This window comes from Lynx canadensis, chromosome C1 (genome assembly GCF_007474595.2).
Source record: "Lynx canadensis isolate LIC74 chromosome C1, mLynCan4.pri.v2, whole genome shotgun sequence".
Classification (NCBI taxonomy): Eukaryota; Metazoa; Chordata; class Mammalia; order Carnivora; family Felidae; genus Lynx; species Lynx canadensis.
Genome location: NC_044310.1, coordinates 99499913 through 99517862, shown reverse-complemented (window position 1 = coordinate 99517862; position 17950 = coordinate 99499913). Strand labels below are relative to the sequence as shown.

General features: G+C 49.8%; 1 protein-coding gene across 1 annotated transcript; it reads right to left on the bottom strand.

Moving 5' to 3' along the window:
* Positions 1–468: 468 nt before the first annotated feature.
* CD2 (CD2 molecule) lies at positions 469–13285 on the bottom strand. Its single transcript, XM_030325049.1, has 5 exons — positions 13147–13285; positions 12724–13026; positions 8488–8721; positions 4502–4624; positions 469–1219 (listed from the first exon to the last, which is right to left on the bottom strand). The coding sequence occupies exons 1-5, from the start codon at positions 13196–13198 to the stop codon at positions 921–923; spliced, it is 1011 nt and encodes a 336-aa protein (XP_030180909.1). The 5' UTR covers positions 13199–13285; the 3' UTR covers positions 469–920.
* Between the last annotated feature and the right edge of the window lie 4665 nt (positions 13286–17950).

Below are 17950 nucleotides of genomic sequence, written 5' to 3'. Positions count from 1 at the left end.
GGCAGCTCGCTGGGGATGGGGTATGCTCTTTTCCTAATGGCCATTTAAGACCCTCGGGATTTGATTCCACCGAACTGGCTCTTGGCCTGCCTTTTGGTGGTGTTTGGTAGGCTCATGTCACCGCCAGTATTCACGGATTCCTTTCTTTTCAGGGATGATTCTACAGATCCTTGTGCCCGTGTCTAAACAGTCAAGGAAGCGAGACCCAAACAAGTACGTTTGCCGGTGCCCCTCCTTATACTTTGCGCACAGAGGTTTCAATCCATCAGACAAGTCTACAAAGAGCCTATCGGGCCAGCTTTGCAGCTGAGACCTGGGGAGCACGTTCTGGTTGTCCTCGGCGGGGGGATTAGGCGGTCCGGGTGAACTGGGGTGACCAAACTGGATCCTGCTGTCACACACACCCGGCCTCCTTCTTATCCAGCAGCTTGATGCTGGGCTTCTTTCTACAATGAGCAGACACTGAGGTCAAATGAAAGCTTTTATTTCCCTTCTACGTCCAAGATGGTGGGCAAGCGTCCACCAGATACATAAGAAACCCAAGGGCGTCGTGAGCAGGCAGACGGCTTGCAGCGAGGTCCCGGTGCTGCAGGACGCCTCACGTCTGCACGGGATCTGAAGGGGAGGCGAGGACTTGGTGGTCGGTGGCCCATCCTCCCGATGGTGGCACTTGTATTGCCAGCCCTTCTGGGCGTGACAAGGAGCAGCGGCTCCAGGTGTTAGAACATGCAGGTGAGCTAGGAGATGCCGACACGGCATGGCCCGCAAGCCCAGGGGTGGTCATCCTACCGCAGAACACGCCTGATGGAAGTGTAGGTGCTCCCCCTCCCAGCGGAGAAATTCCACGGTGCCTTTATGGGAAAGGACGATTTCTATCGCTTTTAATTAGAGGAAGGGGACACCCACGTCAGGAGACAGAGTTATGAGTTTCCTGTGGCCCCACGGGGAGCTTTGGGTTGAACTCGAGGCCTGGGGAGGGGAGGGCCTTTCTGCTGATAAACTTGTGTGGCTGGTGGAGGAGGGGCCTTCCTCTGCTGGTTGTGCTGGGCCCGGTGGCCGGGAGGCGGTGGCCGATGACCCTGGGCCTGGGGCCGATGACTGGGCGGTGGAGGAGCCTGGGACGCAGCGGGACTTTGAGGAGTCGAGCCTGGCACCTGGCAGGGCTTCGGGCCCCTTTTCTTGGTGGTTACTCTGCATGCTTTTATCTCCAGCTCTTCATCTGCAACAATAAAACCTCTAACAGGTCTCTCGGTAAGATAGGATTGGTGTAAATATTTACTGAGTGTACCACCTATGTGCAAAATGCCATGCTGTTTGGGGGAATGCGATGAGGCAGAAGCCCCCTCTGCGCTCTAAAATGTCCAGGTCCTGTAGGAGAGACAGAAACGCCCACCAGCAGGGTGGAGTGAGAGCCCAGGGCTTCCAGAACTCAGGGAGCCAGAGGCAAAGAGGCGGGGAGAGGAGACAGCTTTGTGTCTGGGTGTCCTGACGACATGGACCTCAGCGCCCTGCCTCTGGGTTATCCAAGAGACCATGCCCAGAGGGGACCCTGTGGTTAGAGCCCTCAGGGCAGGAGCTTAATAGTCAGAGGGGACATTAGCAACAGCCTGCCTTCAGGTGGGTTTCCCTGTTAGATCTGCCTTTCATGCAGGTGTGTTCCAAGGAACGTGAGCAAGAGGCTTTTGAGACCTTAGAAACTCCCTAGTGTCTATGCATTTCTCAGAAATTCACAAGCCAGCCCCATCCTCTTGGGGTTGGCAGGAAAAGAACTTCTCGCCCCGTCTGGAATTTTCCACGAAGGCAGGGCCACAACTCCCAGTAACGTGGTTGTTCCTTTGCTGTCTTAAAACCACACGGGCAATCTGTGAGGAGGCTTCCTACTTCTCTAGGCCTGGAGGGCCCCGCTGGCCCCTCGGGCCTCCCCGGGCTACGAGGGAGGCGTTCTGGTCTCTGTGTCCAAAGCCATCCTTGGTGGGGGGGGGGGGGTCCCAAGGGAACGGGGGGGGGGGTCTCCCAAGGGAGTTAGGAAGAGGGTGTCCTCCTGGGGCCAAGGAATGGCCCTACATGTCAGTATGGAGCGGGTACAGCCCCGGGAATCACAGGCCCCCTCTGAACCCCCCCACCCTGTAGCTTCGGGTGAGGCTGCCCATGGAAGAGCCGCCCCTCATGGCGGAAAATGCAGTCTCAGGTGGCTTTGAATGTGAAGACTCAGAGTCTAATAACGTGGTTGTGACACATGAGGGGCCAGAGTGCTCTGTGCACCAAAGGTCAAGGGCACAGAAAAGGAAAAACACGTCCTCTATGCCACCTTTGCTGGCCCGAGGTAGCGGTGGGTACGCCAGCACGCTGTGGGGAGGACCTTGACCCTGACCCCAATTCCCAGCAGTGGGGCTCTTACAGCCCTCGTCTAAGGCAAACTTGGGCTGCCCATTTGTCCACCACCCACCGTCCCGTCCGTTTGTTCTTCAAACATCTATTCCCTGTCTTCTGGGTTCGGGTGCCATGGCTAAAGTAGCAGCAACGGCTCGGCCGCAAACACTGCCCTCAGGAAGCCTGAAATCAAGTGACACAGAGCGGAACGCACACAATGCACACAATGTCCGTCTCCAGTGAGAGCCCGGAGGGGTGCAGGCAGAGCCCAGGGGCTCTGGGAGGAGGGGTGGGGTGTGGCCAAGTGGCTGAGACCCCAGGCCGGCTCGCACAGACGGGTGAGCTGTGGCTCGGAGCGGCCTGCCTGGCAGAGCAGGACTGTGGGGCCCGGTTTGCCCACGCCTGTCACTTCAGCCACTGCCCAAATGTCTGCTCCCAGGAATTACTCCACACTCAGTGTCCTTACTCACTCATCTCGCCTCCTGGGTACGCACCCGGGGCCCAGACTAGGGTGACGCAAGCAAGACGCCCAGGGCATGGTATTGAAAGAGCCCTCGCTCTCAGGGTTGGGCAAGGGCAGCGTGGGCCCTGAGGGCGATGGTCTCCTTCAATTTTGCTTCATTTGATGGGCTCCCGGCTTATATCGCCCTCGTCCTGACTCAGCCCGCGGGCCATAGGATTGGGAGGGAATCACTCACCCTCATTGAGCTTGAATTTCCTCACCTGTATGGATATTCTCTATCTCACAGGATCACTGAGACAGTTGGATATGATAATGAACACGAAGCATTCTGTTACAGAGATAAGTGCCTGGCACAAGTGACCGCTTGTCAGCGTCGGCTAATGATCACGCTGGTCACTTTGGCCTGGCGAAAGCAGGGATCGCCTTGTCGCGGGGTGCCACGCGAGGGCCACGTTGGAAGAATACGTGGTCTTTGACCATCAGGCAGTGGACAAATGCAGGGGGACTCGGGTGGAGAACCGCCTGAGCAGGGCACAGGGGTGACGGAGCTATGCGTGCCTGTGGGACTCGGCAAGCAATTCTGCTCCACAGGGGCAGAGAGCGCTGGAAAGATGGTTGTGGAAATATGGCGCCACACTGGGGGCAGTGGTGTGGCAGGACATGGGGCTGAGGGGCAGGGGCCCGAAGGAGACCCAAGGTGAGAAGTCTGAAGGAAGCAAGCTAAATCCAAAAGGGGTCCAAGGCCACCCCTGCTGGGGCAGGTTCAGCCCACGTCCTTGTTTGCGTGGCGCTGCCGGTGGCCGGCATGGGCCTCCCGGGCCCGCTCTAGGGAGAGACCCAGAGTGAGGGGACCCAGCCCTACAGTGAATGGCAGATTGCCCAGGACCCGAGGGACCTTCCTGCCTGGCTGCACATCTTGCTGTTGGCCGGACACAGCTTGCTGGACGCTCCTGGAGCATGGGGCCCCACCCCCACCCCAGAGCCTGCAGGGACACCTAAGGCACCGTCATGTGAACTCACTGCCTTGGGTGGCCTGTACTGTATGCTCTTTGAGCCCAGCTCCCCACTTCTGAGCCTAACGTTCTCATTCTTGGTGGCTGTTGGAGGGGCCTGACTTGCGGACGCGACAGTCCCAGAACTAGCACGTTCCGTCTGAACAACAAATCGGAAAGGGGGGCACAAACCCCTGGTTTTAGACCATACGTGTCCTCGTAGGTCCCTGAAATTGTACCTGTGCTCCTAGGAGCCTGGTCCTGAACACATCTCGGGCCGCCCTCTCAAGACAGGACGAGATGTTTGTTGATGGAAACCATGTTTTGACGCTAACCGCTCTACCCACGTAGAGACGTGTGGCTCATTTGAAATAGGTCTGCATAGGCCTTCACCGAGTCAGCCTCGGCGGGGGATTCCAGGAGGCCAACCAGGATTCGGCTTCTCACAGCTCTCCTATTGTCGCCACCGAGAATGTGTTTTTCAAAGATCAAGCTAACCACGAAATGGAACACACTGTAACCGCTGGTGATAAGCCTGACATCCTCAAACTCCCCATCTCCATTATTTTCTTTCCAGACTCAGAGTGTCGTCCCCATGAGTTGTTTCCATGGGGATTTTGCCTGGGGCCTGCAGGGGGACAGAAGTGGGGTGGCGGGGGGCGGGGGGGGGACTTACCATTCCTCCTACTGTTCTGTTTTTTCCTCTTGTTGATGTAGAAAATGAGTAGCACCATGAAGATGACGAAGATGGTGCTTCCTCCACAAACACCAATAATGAAATACAGGTCCAGACCCTTCTCTGCAAGAGGAACAGGAGTGGATGGAGCGGGGGAGGGGTCCCGGGCAGAGTGGCCATCTTACTGCGCTGGCCAAGGACTCCTGCCTCCCGCATGACGCGGATAAAAAGAGCCTGATGGGACTTTTCAACCTCAGAAAAGCCGAGCTCGTGGAGGCTCTCAATTGTGTCAGCCTCCCAAAGGGCAGGGTTCCCGATAAGCCCCCCCACCCCAGATGGCTCCTGGGTGTGGGGGGGCGGGTGGCTGGTCTGGACTGGAAATGCCAAATTCCTCGTGTGCTGGGACATTGCCCACTGCTCCTCATCAAGGCGCATGTCACAGAAGTTTAGCTCTGAGGAGGAGTTTAGAGACAATCTAGCGTCACCTTTGAGTTTCACAGACAGGCCCAGAGAGGGAGGATGAGTTGCCTGAGGCCACACAGCATCTGTTTCTGAGTGGTTCCTTTAAGCAGCCCCTCGTGTCCAGGTTTCTGCACTATTTACCCACCATCATCTCTGGCTGCCCTCCTGCACCATTTTTTCCCCCTCACCCTCTTGACCAGGCATTTTCCAAAGACTTGGGGTAAATCTTTCAGTTGTCCGGCCCACTGGCCAGCAACCCCTCCCGGATTTTCCCCGGCCCGTGGGAGAACCTCACACACACAGTGAGTTAGCAGCAGCCGTGGATTTGATCTTCAGCTCACAGACCGTCAGTGGCTGTAATGCCGCGAGGCTGACAACAACTCTGTGTGCAGAGAAATGGGTTTGAATCCAGGCTCTTCTAGGCAAGAGCTGTGTGACCTTTGGTAAGTGACTCCACCTCTCTGAGCCTGTTCCATTCTTCATAAAAGGGAGATCATGAAACTTACATCACAGGGTGGCTGTTGGAGGTCAATCAGATAATGGATGTGAAAGTGCTTTGTAAACTGTAAAACAACACATAGGGGTGAGGTCTTGTTCTTAGTAGAGCCCTGTGCACTGGTGATTCTGGGAGCCATTTCCCGGGAGAGGTGCTGGGCCGGCTGCCCTTTGTGAGTCAACAGCAGTTAGAGAGGCAGCAGCTGGGGCCGTGTGGCGGGGGACTGGCGCATCTGGAGAACAAACTGGAGCTCAGCCAGTGTCACAAGGAAACCCTTTTCCAGCCCAACGTCCCCAGGAAGACCCTGTTACCCGGGAAGCCCACGATGGGCCCTGGGAGCAGGCCAGAGGCCCGAGAAGCAAACTGAACAGATCTGACTGCAACGGTTTGTTCATTCTCTCTTTCCTCGGGTCTCTCTCTGCCCCATTCTTTGCCTGCCGGTCACACAACCTCTCCCTGCCGTGTGGACGAAGGTGCATTCGAAAAGGAGGCAGGACACTAAGCTCCCGTTCCATGGGACCGAGAAAGCATTGGGTCCTTTAGGCTCCGCAGGCTGGAGCCAGGGGCTGCTGGAGTCTCTCTCGGGCTCAACTCCCCAGGATCTGAGACAGGTCAGGGAGTGCGGGCCGAGCCACGCAGCCATGGGGCGGCCACACCCCAGTGTGGGGGCACTGGGAGATACGCAGGCATGCCTCACACCGCCCGCTGGCAGGCCTGTCCGGCGCGGCCCTCCGAGGCACCTGGGGTGCTCTCCACAGGGAACCTTCCAGCTTGTCTCAGAGGCGGCCATGGCTCCATCATTTAAAACCACACCCTGTCCGTCTCTGAATCCAAGCGTTCAGCTTCCTGTGTGCCCTTCTGGAGATGATGTGCCCCTACGTTCCTGTGATGGGGTCCTTCTTCTGCCTCCAAACCTGCTCCTCCCTCAGGGTTTTGGTTTCGAGGACAGGCTCACCTCTGCTGAGCCAAATGGTTAGTCTTGTCCTTGCCCCGCTCTGGCTTGGCCCTTGAAAGCGATCCTTTTGAGGGTACCTGCACCTCCCCCGGCCCTCCCAAGGTGTTCTTCCCGTCTCTTTCTCGGCCCTTCCTCGGACTGGCGTCTGCTCTGCACCACAGAGGAAGGGACACGAAGGTCCCACCTTTGAGCCTTGGCTTCTCCCGAGGCCCTTCCTGACTCCCTCCATCCCTGATGCACACACATGTCTATACTCGTGGGCTCTGGCTAAAATAAACATGAAGAGCAGGGTTGCCCGATAAAACACAGGACACCCAGATTCATTTGAATTTTGGATAAACAATGGATAAGTTTTAGCATAAGTATGTCCCATGAAGCACTTAGAAGATACTTATACTGTCTTTTGTATTTGCTAAGTGGGGCAGCTCTGATCAGGGGCCTCCCGGAAGGGGGAAAAGAGGTTGTGAAATCAAGAAGGGACAGATAGATTCACGCAGGGAGCCTCAGTGATCAGGGGGCAGGGGGGCGCGGAGCCATGGCTGGGGACCAACGTGAAGAGTGAAGTGATGCTGGTCTAAGCGTGTGGTGGGCAGACTCTAAGCTGGCCCCCACAGCCCCCCACCTCCGGGTATTCCCATCTCTGTGCAGTCCCCTCCTATGCATGTGGGCTGGGCTTACTGAGTTGCTTCTGAAGAACAGAACACAGCAGAAGTGATGGGATATGTCTCCTGAGGTGAAGTTACAAATAGACTGTGGCTTTGGTCCCGGGTACTTACTCTTTCTCTTAGCCAGCAAGGAGGGAAGCTAGCAGCCATATTGTGAGGCGGCTCAATGGTCCACGTGAACGAGCCTGGACGTGGACCCTCCCCGCACCGAGCCTGGGCCTGACTGACACGACTGTGGTCCCTGCCGGTGTCTTGACTGCGGCCTCACGGAAGACTGAGCCAGAACCAGCCAGCAAAGTCATTCCCAGACTCATGACTCACAGACACTGGGAGACAGGAACTGTCATTGCAAGCCACTAACAAAAGTAATCTGTTATGCAGCAACAGATAACTAATTGAAAGTATATATGAAAAAGCCTCACTTCTGACTTCATACCGGTTCAGGGCTGTTTCCAGAGGTAGCTAACCAGCCATAGTCCCTGTAGAAACTCAGGGCATCTGGCCAATTAACTATTTTTGTGTGTGTTCAGTGTCCCTTCAGAGGGGTTAACCAGACAGCACGGGAAAGGTACTCACAGGATACCAGAAGAAGAGACTTTTGGAGCTCATGGCGCTCATTCTCTTTGTGGACCAGGTGACAGAAGCCCAGAGATGGGGGTGGGGGTGGGGGTGGGGGAGCTCTGACGAGGTAATCTTGCTAAATTTGGACAGACCCAAACTAGAAGTCCAGGCCCCTGGTCCCCAGAGCTCCCACTACCACAGGCTGCCTCTCAAGAATTACTTCCGGGGGTCATGTCAAGCTGGGGACCCTGGAGAAGAATTTAAACTCTTAGAGTTTCAGGACTTCCTGGTGCTGACACCACACGGGCTGTCAGCTCTGTGGTGGGAGGAGCTTCGCCTCACTGTGTCCGCCGTCCTCCCTGGCCGTGAGCGTGTCCTCTCCCCGTACCCCCCTAACTTCTGGGTTTCTACGGCCCTTCTACCTTTGCTCCTGGTAGGAAGTACTGCCCATCTCCCTTGTACAAAGTAATCTTTTTTTGCTCCCTTCTCCATCATTACCCTGGGAGTCACAATCCTGGTCACTGACTAGCTGAGGGACCTCGAGCAAGTCAGTTGACCTCTCTGGGAAATGGGGGTTTGCATGAGATGAGATAAACCTCGACAGTTCCTTCAGAGATCTTTTCGATTGCCCGACGTTAAATTGTGCTCCATGGATGGATGCCCAAGAACACCACACCCCTCTCTCCTTCAAGGCTTCCCTTGAAGGTTTCCAGAAGGAAGAGGTGTGTTTTCAAAGGGCTGCCTCCCAGCCCAGTCCCCCGTGCCCCAGAGCGAGTCTCTGCCCCACACCTGACAGGCTGTGTTTGCCAAATGAGCTTGGGATGTCTGACCAGTGCTTGCCACGCACCTGAACAAGTGATCATCTTCACGTTGCTTTCCTTGCTGACTTTGTTTTCTGCCGTGCAGTTGACTAATATCTTCTGCTTGTTTATAAACCTATATGTGCTGAACTTCAAAGAAACGGGCTTGATACTGGTCCCATTTACGTACAGTTTTAATTCAGGGTCTGTTCCATTTGATATCTTACAGACCAGGGTTTTGTTGATACAATTCCAGTCGATGTTAGGCGTTGAGACCTTCTCTGGAAAAAAAAAAAAAAAGATCCAATTCATAGTAGTCAATTTTCTGATTTTAACTGACATACTTATTTATGGAGAGGGGAAGAGTTAGTCTGGGACCAGGAGACGATTTCCGAGACCACTAGCTATTGTTGCAAATCATTTTTATTTAAAGAATTTTTTTTTAATGTTTATTTTATTTTTGACAGAGAGAGACAGAGCATGAGTGGGGGAGGGGCAGAGCGAGAGGGAGACACAGAATCGGAAGCAGGCTCCAGGCTCCGAGCTGTCAGCACAGAGCCCAATGCGGGCTCAGACTCATGAACTGCGAGATCATGACCTGAGCCGAAGTCGGATGCTCAACTGACTGAGCCACCCAGGCGCCCCCATTTTTATTTTTTTTATACAGCACACTCGGAACAATTTTTTTATGATGTTCATAGATACATCATATGAGCAGGAAAAAAAATGCATCCTGTCAAATGTTTATGTGCTATTTTATACCTCAAAATGTTTTCACATACATGATGTCACTTAATCCTAACAAAGAGAAGAGGCTGATTTTTCTTGCCATTTACAGTGGATATCCCCAAAGCCCTGAGAGGTTCAATGGTGATCTAAGGGCACCCACTAATAAATGGCAGATAACGGGAGGAGCTCACTCTTCTAAGCCCAAGTTCAGGAGCATGGGTAAGACAGTTAGCATGTCTTGATCCCCAAAACTTGAGGGGGGCAATGCTTCCATGCAGCCAGGAACCCTACCCTGGAGGTGTCGTTACATGTGTGGTCTGGGACCTTGGTCACAAACAGACCCTACTCCCATCCACCCACCAGGTCCTGGGAGGAGAGGGCCGGGTGTGCAGCTCAAGTTCTGGGGTGAGTGGGCACCAGCCCCTCATAATCATCAACTCCTTGCCTCTCTTTTTCTGACACAATAATATTCCAAGGCTGCGTCATGAAAGAAAACGCCCTTGGCTTCACACAGGGCTGGTCCAAATCCTAATGTCACCACTTCTTAGCTGTCTGACCTCCTCCTTCTTCTCTTCTGTTCTTGTTCTTACCCTTACTCTCTTTTCCCAGACTTAACCACCTTTCTCGCTCAATTTCTCTCCATCCGTTATGCAGCCAGATGGCTGCTTTTTTAATGACCCCTCCCTCCCTGCCTCCCAAGCAACGTATCTTCTCTGTGCACTTTCCCATCAAATTTCATTTCTGCTCTAGTAGATAGGTATGCAGAAATTAACTTTTCTTCCCATCCCAAGATTCTTTGGGGTCCAGAATGAACAGGATGGAGGGCCTACAAGGCAGGGGCAGTGAAGAGTCTAGGGGTCAAGTCAAGGTGTCTATTTGCCTTTTCAAAATGGAAAGAATCTTCTTTCTATTTCTAACAGTAACATCTAATCATTGTAAAACTTGATCAGCTACAGTAACATGTTTCAGGATTAAAAAAATCGCGTGTAATTCTACTACCCAGAGTCAACAGATGCTTTCGATACGTAACACACGTACACATAATGTTTTAAAAACTAAAACTGGATCGTATGATTTTGTAGTCTGCTTTTTTCCCTCCTTACTGATGATCTGTTATGAAATTCTTTCCTTTCTGAACATCAAGAAATATTCATCTCCCCATCTTTTTAAATGAGGTGTCTTAATTTAATGAAGAAGTTTGTAACTGCTGGGGACTTTGTGACCCTTTCCAGTTTTTCACTAACATAAACCACACAGCGATGAGCAGGTTCTTGGAGCCACGTCTTTGTAAATGTCCTCTCTGTAAGTAGCTTCCCGGAAGAGGCATGGCTGTGGGGGCACATCACATAGATGAGAACTCCCTAGATCCAGGTTGCTAGGATTTATTAGTTCTCCCCTAAGCTCTCTTTTAAGAGAACTTCTGATGCCTCTTTAGCCAGAGGCAGCAGCCTCCTCAAGGAAACTGAAACTATAGATGCGTGAAGAAACAGGGTTGGGGTAGGGCATCAGCACTGAGCAAATGGGTATTGGGTCCCAGTGCTGTCCAGCACCTTTGCTCAGTTATCTCATTGAATATCCCATGGAGTTATTATTACACAAATCAGGCTCAGAGCAGGCGGAGAATTTGCCCAAGGCCATGTTGCAAGTAATGAGGACCAGACCACAAGCTGAATTAAGATGCCGTGTGACACTGACACACACACACACACACACACACACACACACTCACTCAGCAGGCACCAGTCGTGTCATGGAAAGATCTCTGTCTTTTGGCCAAGGAGAGTGGGGGTTATTTTTGGGTAATGAACACATTCTACAATCAGTTGTGAGCTAGTTGCCTAACTGAATATACCAAAAGCCATTGAATTGTACACTTTAAAAGGGTGAATTTCTGGTATGTGAATTCTATCTCAATAAAGCTGTTTGGGGGGGGGGGATGTCACCATCCTCATTAAGAGAAGCGCTGAACTTGCACCCTGACTCTGCTCCTGTCAAACTGTGAGACTTCGGACAAGTTGCTCCTGATTCCCTCTGGATGATAAGAGGATGCTGTCCGCATTGCTGGGAACCTTAAACAGGATCACGTAGCAGGGCACCTGATGCCTAGTTGATAAGCCATCATCACTGCGTTACTAGATGAGACACACGTGTAAGGCTCGTGTTCAGGAGAGGACACTTGAGCCCATATGGACAGGAGTCAGGAGAGCTGTGTTCCCAGGGCCTGGAAGCAGAGGCCCCTTCCAGCTCTGTTCTTAGCCTCACCCCATTTCTGGAATATCCTCTCCGTTCAGGGTTGCAGAACTAGGGTATGGAAAGTTGTCATTTGCAGGGAGCTATCTGGGATTTCCCATCTGGGATTGCTAGAGTGGGGGCTGGGAACAGGCCGGAGGGTGATCCTAGGGAGGGGGAAGGAACCCTGTCTCTGGCGACAATTCCTGTGCGAAGCACAGAAATATTGATTTATTTGCCCCCTGAAACTCTGGCTCATGCTGTTGCTGGAGTTCCTGTCTTTCTCCCCAAGCTTCTCTTCCTCCTATTGCGCCCCTCCCCCTGCCGAGGGTCTCCTGGACTTTCAACCTGAGTGTCATTCAATTTCACTTTCTCTTCCTTGTCTGCTGTACCCAGACCATCTTGCCCATCCTTCCCCGCCCCCCCACCCCCGTGTACCCTGCTTCCTCATTTACAGGCACCCTTTATTGAGGCCAGTGGTCGTGCTTTGGCTGCCCATGAGTCAGCTGGGGTGCTCGAACACCTGCTGATGCCCCGGCCCCATGCCAGGGAGTTCGGATTTGATTGGTCCGGGCTGGGACCTAGGCACCGGTAATCTTTCTTAGCACCTCAGTTGACTCTAACAGGCAGCCTGAGTTACGAATCACCAGCCAGCTCCTTCTCACCTCACTCGGATTATAGCAGCAGCTCCCTGGCTCGTCGTCAACATGCACGCCGGCCCTCCCGGCCCACCACACACAGCCAGCCACCCCTGGCGTACCTTCTACAGAGAGCAGCAAGAGTTAACTTCTGCTTCTGATCGCTCTCCTGTTGAGTAGATCTCAAACACGGGCCCGTTCATCTTTAAATTCATCAACCTTTAGGGCTTAGAACGACTCCTTCAGGGCATCCTGGCTTCAAACGGCTCTCCCGATGGAAGACCCAGTACTCTCCAGTTAGCCTGCCCCACACCCCGCTTGCTCCTTCACGAGCCACCTGGAATGACCGCTGTTTTCTTCTGCCCACGTGCTCCCCTCCTCCTGATTGATGCCACCTTAATCTGGGTTGGACACTCAGCTCTACATCCCCGTAACCTCTGAAGAGAGCGTTTTCGGCAAATAGAGGTGAGGATCTCTCCCCCGTGGATTTCCACACGTGTGGACCTCATCTTTTCCACAGGACTGGAGCCCTCACTGAGCTGGGAGAGAGGCATTAGATTTTTTTTTTTTTTTTTTAGAGCTCGCCCAAGGCCAAGGTCAGGCCGGGCCGGTCCCTAAATGCTATTCCCTTACTTACTAAACAGCACCCATGCTGAGATGAAGGAATTTTAGGGAATAAAGACTTACCTTGAATCTTCAGCTGAAATGTTTTTTCCAACGCATTCTTTCCATCCTTATCGTATATAACTACCTTGTAGGTATCGCTGTCTTCTAGCATCAGATGTTTAATTTTCAGAGTTCCATTCATTGACACGTTATATTTTTCATCTGGATTCTTAGGCTTGTTGCTAATTTGGAACCTCGCCACCTTCTTTTTGCCTTTTTCCCAGTGTATATCATCTATATTAATCATTTGAGAATCAGGAATATCCAGGTTGATGTCCTGACCCAGGGTACCCCAGACGATATCATCATTTGCAGGAGCTGCACCTATAAAAAGCAAGACAGTTACTGAGATCTTGAGACTCCCTGCCAGAGAAAGCTGGGCTCTGACCTCTTCGACTCTAACACTCGCCCCAAGGTCGCCAGTGGAGACCCACGCCACCGTACCTTGGATGGAAAAGACGAAAATCAGAAGGAAGATTTGACATGCGAGGCTCATCTTTGGGATTAGTTTCCTTGTTGTGATTCTGAGCTCTTCCTGCAAAGGGAACTGAAGTAAGACCAGTGGAATCCACCCTCTGAGAACCAAACCACGTGTCTCTCTTTTTTGCTTCTTCTGCAGCAATCACACACACACACACACACACACACACATGCGTGCACATACCAACCCTGCTGATGTGCTCCTTTACCAAAGCAGGTATGTCTGTATGGGTACAGGTCTTCTTACCACATTTTAATCCTCACAAAAACCTTGGGTGGGTTTTACTAGCCCCCTCAAAGACAAAAGGAACCAGGAGGCTAAGTAAACCGCTCAGGATTCCCCTTTGGTTACCAAGGATTCAAACCTAACCATTCTACCCATTCCACTACATGGCCTCTAGCAAGATCACACAAAAATACAGGTAAATGTTCCTGAGTATCATCGCACAAACCTGTATCCTATGATTAAAAGCATTGGGAAACATATGCATGTGAAAGAAGTATGACAATGGATGTTTTTCTCGTTCTCGAAAGACGTATTTTTACATCCTAAAATTCTTTGTGATTAGAAAGAAATATAAGCCGAGTCTCGCCTGCAAAGACTTGAAATCCCCCAGAGCTTATGTTTAGCAGACATTTTACAACTCTGTTGAAATTCAGTTAGGTAAATAAAAACTTGTTCCCAAACAAACAACAATGCGTAGAGTCTGTGGAATAATACCATCAAACAACCAGAACGAATCATTCAGAACATTTACGACGGCTAACACTACAGATGGTTAAAAAAGAGAAAAGGAAAAGTGAGAGAGGATTCAGGAAGAGGGAAGAAATTTGCGAGTCAGGGAGAGAAACAAAGTGATGCATTGATAGATGCACACAGAAAAAAAATGCACCGAGAGAGCCAGCCACAGAGAAAAGGGACACCCGATGACGGATTTCCAAAGTAAGTGTCTAGTTTTTGCCTCCTTAGGATAGAGTGAGTAAAAATTTTAAGACTATGCTTGCTTGCTTTTTTAAAATTTTTTTTTAACATTTATTTATTTTTGAGACAGAGAGAGACAGAGCATGAACAGGGGAGGGGCAGAGAGAGAGGGAGACACAGAATCGGAAACAGGCTCCAGGCTCTGAGCTGTCAGCACAGAGCCCGACGCGGGGCTCAAACTCACGGACCGTGAGATCATGACCTGAGCTGAAGTCGGATGCTTAACCGACCGAGCCATCCAGGCGCCCCTTGCTTTTTTTAAAATTTAGGCACAAATATGAATATTATCTCTGAGAAAATTGCCCAGGAAATGAAAGTAAGTCAAAGCAATGGATCTCAACCACTGGGTAAAAGGAAACCTACACAGAACATTTACAGCACAGAGCCTGCTTTGCATCCTCTATCCCCCTCTCCCTCTGCACCCCCCCCCCACATGCTTTCTTCCTCTCTCGAAAATAAACATTTTTAAAAAGTGACATTTATTTATAGGCAAAAAGATGGACAAAATGAAAAAACATGCTGGAAAATATTTGCCACATATACGAAAAATTATTAATATCCAAGATCTAGAAATGTTTCCCGTTAATAAGAAAAGAAAAACTCAAGTTTTTTTAATTGGGCAAGGATACAAACGAGCAGTTTATAGAAGAAATGCCAAGCACATGACGGGACATCTAACATAGCCATGAAATACCATTATCACCACCAGATTGGCAACATTGGAAAAGGTAATAATTTACATTATTGTCAAGAGTATAGGAGAAACATGCATCTTTGTACGATATTGAAGGGAGTACACATCCATACTTCATGGGGAATGAAATTTGGCAATATCTGCCAACTTCAAAATATATATATATTTTTACCGAGTAATTTTAATTTGAGAAATCTGTCTTACACAGATGTTTACATAAATGTGCAAAAATTCTGTTCAAGGATGTTTGTTGTAGTGTTTTTTTTTTGTAGTAGAAACTTGCAAACAACTAAAATTACAATATATTCATCTTATGAAATTTGGCATCAAGGTTAAAGTAGAATGAAGTAGACGTAACAGTGAGAATTATACTACATTACATCATATTATATATTACAATTAGTGGATGCACTGGGGAAAAAAGTCCAGAAGGATGCTGCTGCCCTTTTAACAGTGTTCCTCCTTCAAGACTTCGATTTCGAAGAGGCTGATGAGAATGGTGCACTTTCCTTTTTAATTTTTTTTTTTTTACGTCTATTTATTTTTGAGAGACAGAGAGAGACAGAGCACGAGGAGGAGAGGGAGACACAGACTCCGAGGCAGGCTCCAGGCTCTGAGCTGTCAGCACAGAGCCTGACGCGGGGCTCGAACCCACAAACTGTGAGATCACGACCCGAGCTGAAGTCGGTCGTCCAACCGACTGAGTCACCCAGGCGCCCCAGAAATGTGCACTTTTGACTTTACCAACTTCTGTGAGGTCAGAAATTTTGGTAACAAATGCTATTTTTGTAACGAAGTTTTTTATGTCTTTTTTAAAATAAAGGATGCTTCAGACACACGTGATTTTTTTCAAAAGCATAGGCAGATTCTGAGAAAGCATTAGCATCCAGCTTTCCACTCGTAAGTGACCAGCCCACTAGCTGGCTGCCCAACGTCAAACAGATCTGGTCTTGCCTCTGTGGTGGCCATTGTATTATCTGCCTCAGCTTTTAAAGGCAGTTGCCGCCCCCTCTTCCTCCCACTTCCCTGATAGCTTTTCCCATGCTTTCATGGAGCAAATGGAAAGCAGCTTTCTGTTCTTCTTTTTGAAACAATAATTTTCTCTTCCAGCTCATTCACTTCTAAGTAATGAGCATGACACCCAGGGCACGGACCGTGAAAAAGGAAGGGATTGGCAGATCTGACTATTAAAATTTAAAACTTTTGTACATACAACCCCCTAAGAAACATTAAAAGACAAAGTACTAAGTGGGGCAAATGAATTGCAAGATGTATGACAGAGGCTAATATCCTTGAAATGAATTTTTTTTTTTTTTGCGTAAATGCAGAGAGAAAAGACGGACACCTTGATGTTAAAAATGGGTCAAGGTCATAAAAGGGACGATTCATAAAAGAAGAAATGCAACTGAAAAATAGGCCCATGAGAAAGTAGCCAATTTATTAACAAACAAAGCAATGTAAGTTTTAACATAGATTCTCATTTTTCATTAAAAAAATGAAATAGGGGCCCCTGGGTGGCTCAGTCAGTTTAAGCGTCCAACTCTTGATTTCAGCTCAGGTCATGATCTCATGGGTTGTGATTTCGAGTCCCGTGTTGGGCTCTGTGCTGACAGCTCAGAGCCTGGAACCTGCTTCGGATTCTGTGTCTCCCTCTCTATCTCTATCCCTCCCCCACTTGTGCTCTCTCTCTCTCTCTCTCTCTCTGTCAAAAGTAAATAAACATTAACATTAATGTTAATTTTGTTGACATTAAATGTTAACATTAAAATTAAAAGAATTGAACTATACAGTGTTGATGATAAGTGAAAACAGACCTTCTGGTATATGGCCAGAAGAAATGCAAATCAGTGTAGAGTTTCTGGTAGAAAATGGGTCAGTGTGAATCAGAAGCATCAAAAATATTAATATTTGGGCCCAGCAAGTCCATAACAATGATTTTGTCTTCTGGAAATAAGGAAGGACTTACAAGACTTGGGTCTACGTTTATACACTGGTCTCTTTTACAAGTCAAAATTGGAAGCAATTTAAACGTCTGAGAGGAGGAAGTTGGTTGAGTTAATCACAATACGGACAAACTGACTATGAAAAACAAAGGTCACAATAAGCAATATAATCTCACTTCTGCTTCTCAAAAAGTGTGTTGGGCAATGCAATACTACGTGGCAATGAGAAAGAATGAAATATGGCCCTTTGTAGCAACGTGGATGGAACTGGAGAGTGTGATGCTAGGTGAAATAAGCCATACAGAGAAAGACAGATACCATATGTGTTCACTCTTATGTGGATCCTGAGAAACTTAACAGAAACCCATGGGGGAGGGGAAGGGAAAAAAAAAAAAAAAAAAGAGGTTAGAGTGGGAGAGAGCCAAAGCATAAGAGACTCTTAAAAACTGAGAACAGGGGCGCCTGGGTGGCTTGATCGGTTAAGCTCCGACTTCGGCTCAGGTCATGATCTCACGGTTTGTGAGTTCAAGCCCCATGTCAGGCTCTGTGCTGACAGCTCGGAGCCTGGAGCCTGCTTTGGGTTCTGTGTCTCCTTCTCTCTCTGCCCCTCCCCCTCTTGTGCTCTGTCTCTCTATGTCTCTCAAAAATTAAATAAATGTAAAAAAAATGTTTAAAAAAAAACTGAGAACAAACTGAGGGTTGATGGGGGGTGGGTGATGAGTATTGAAGAGGGCACCTTTTGGGATGAGCACTGGGTGTTGTATGGAAACCAATTTGACAATAAACTTCATATATTGAAAAAACAACAAAAAACAAAAAACAAAAAGTGTGTTGGGTATGTGTTTTCAAAGGATGTCCAGCAGGGCGTGGGCCCCTGCATGGCGGGATAATGGCCATTGCTCTGTTGTCCTTGGTTCTTGTCACTCTTCTAATATTTCTAACTTGATCGCATATTGCGTTTCGACCGAAATTGAAATGTTTATTTCGATTCTCCGTGGGCCCCATACTTAAAAGCTCCAGCACCGCGGGCGAGCGAAGCGCCTGTCTTGGAATGTGAGGTTCCAGGAAAACACAGTAGAAAACATAGTGGGCGACTCATCCCGGTTTCTCCCTCACCGTCCTCACCACAGAAACCGTCCTCTGGGGCTT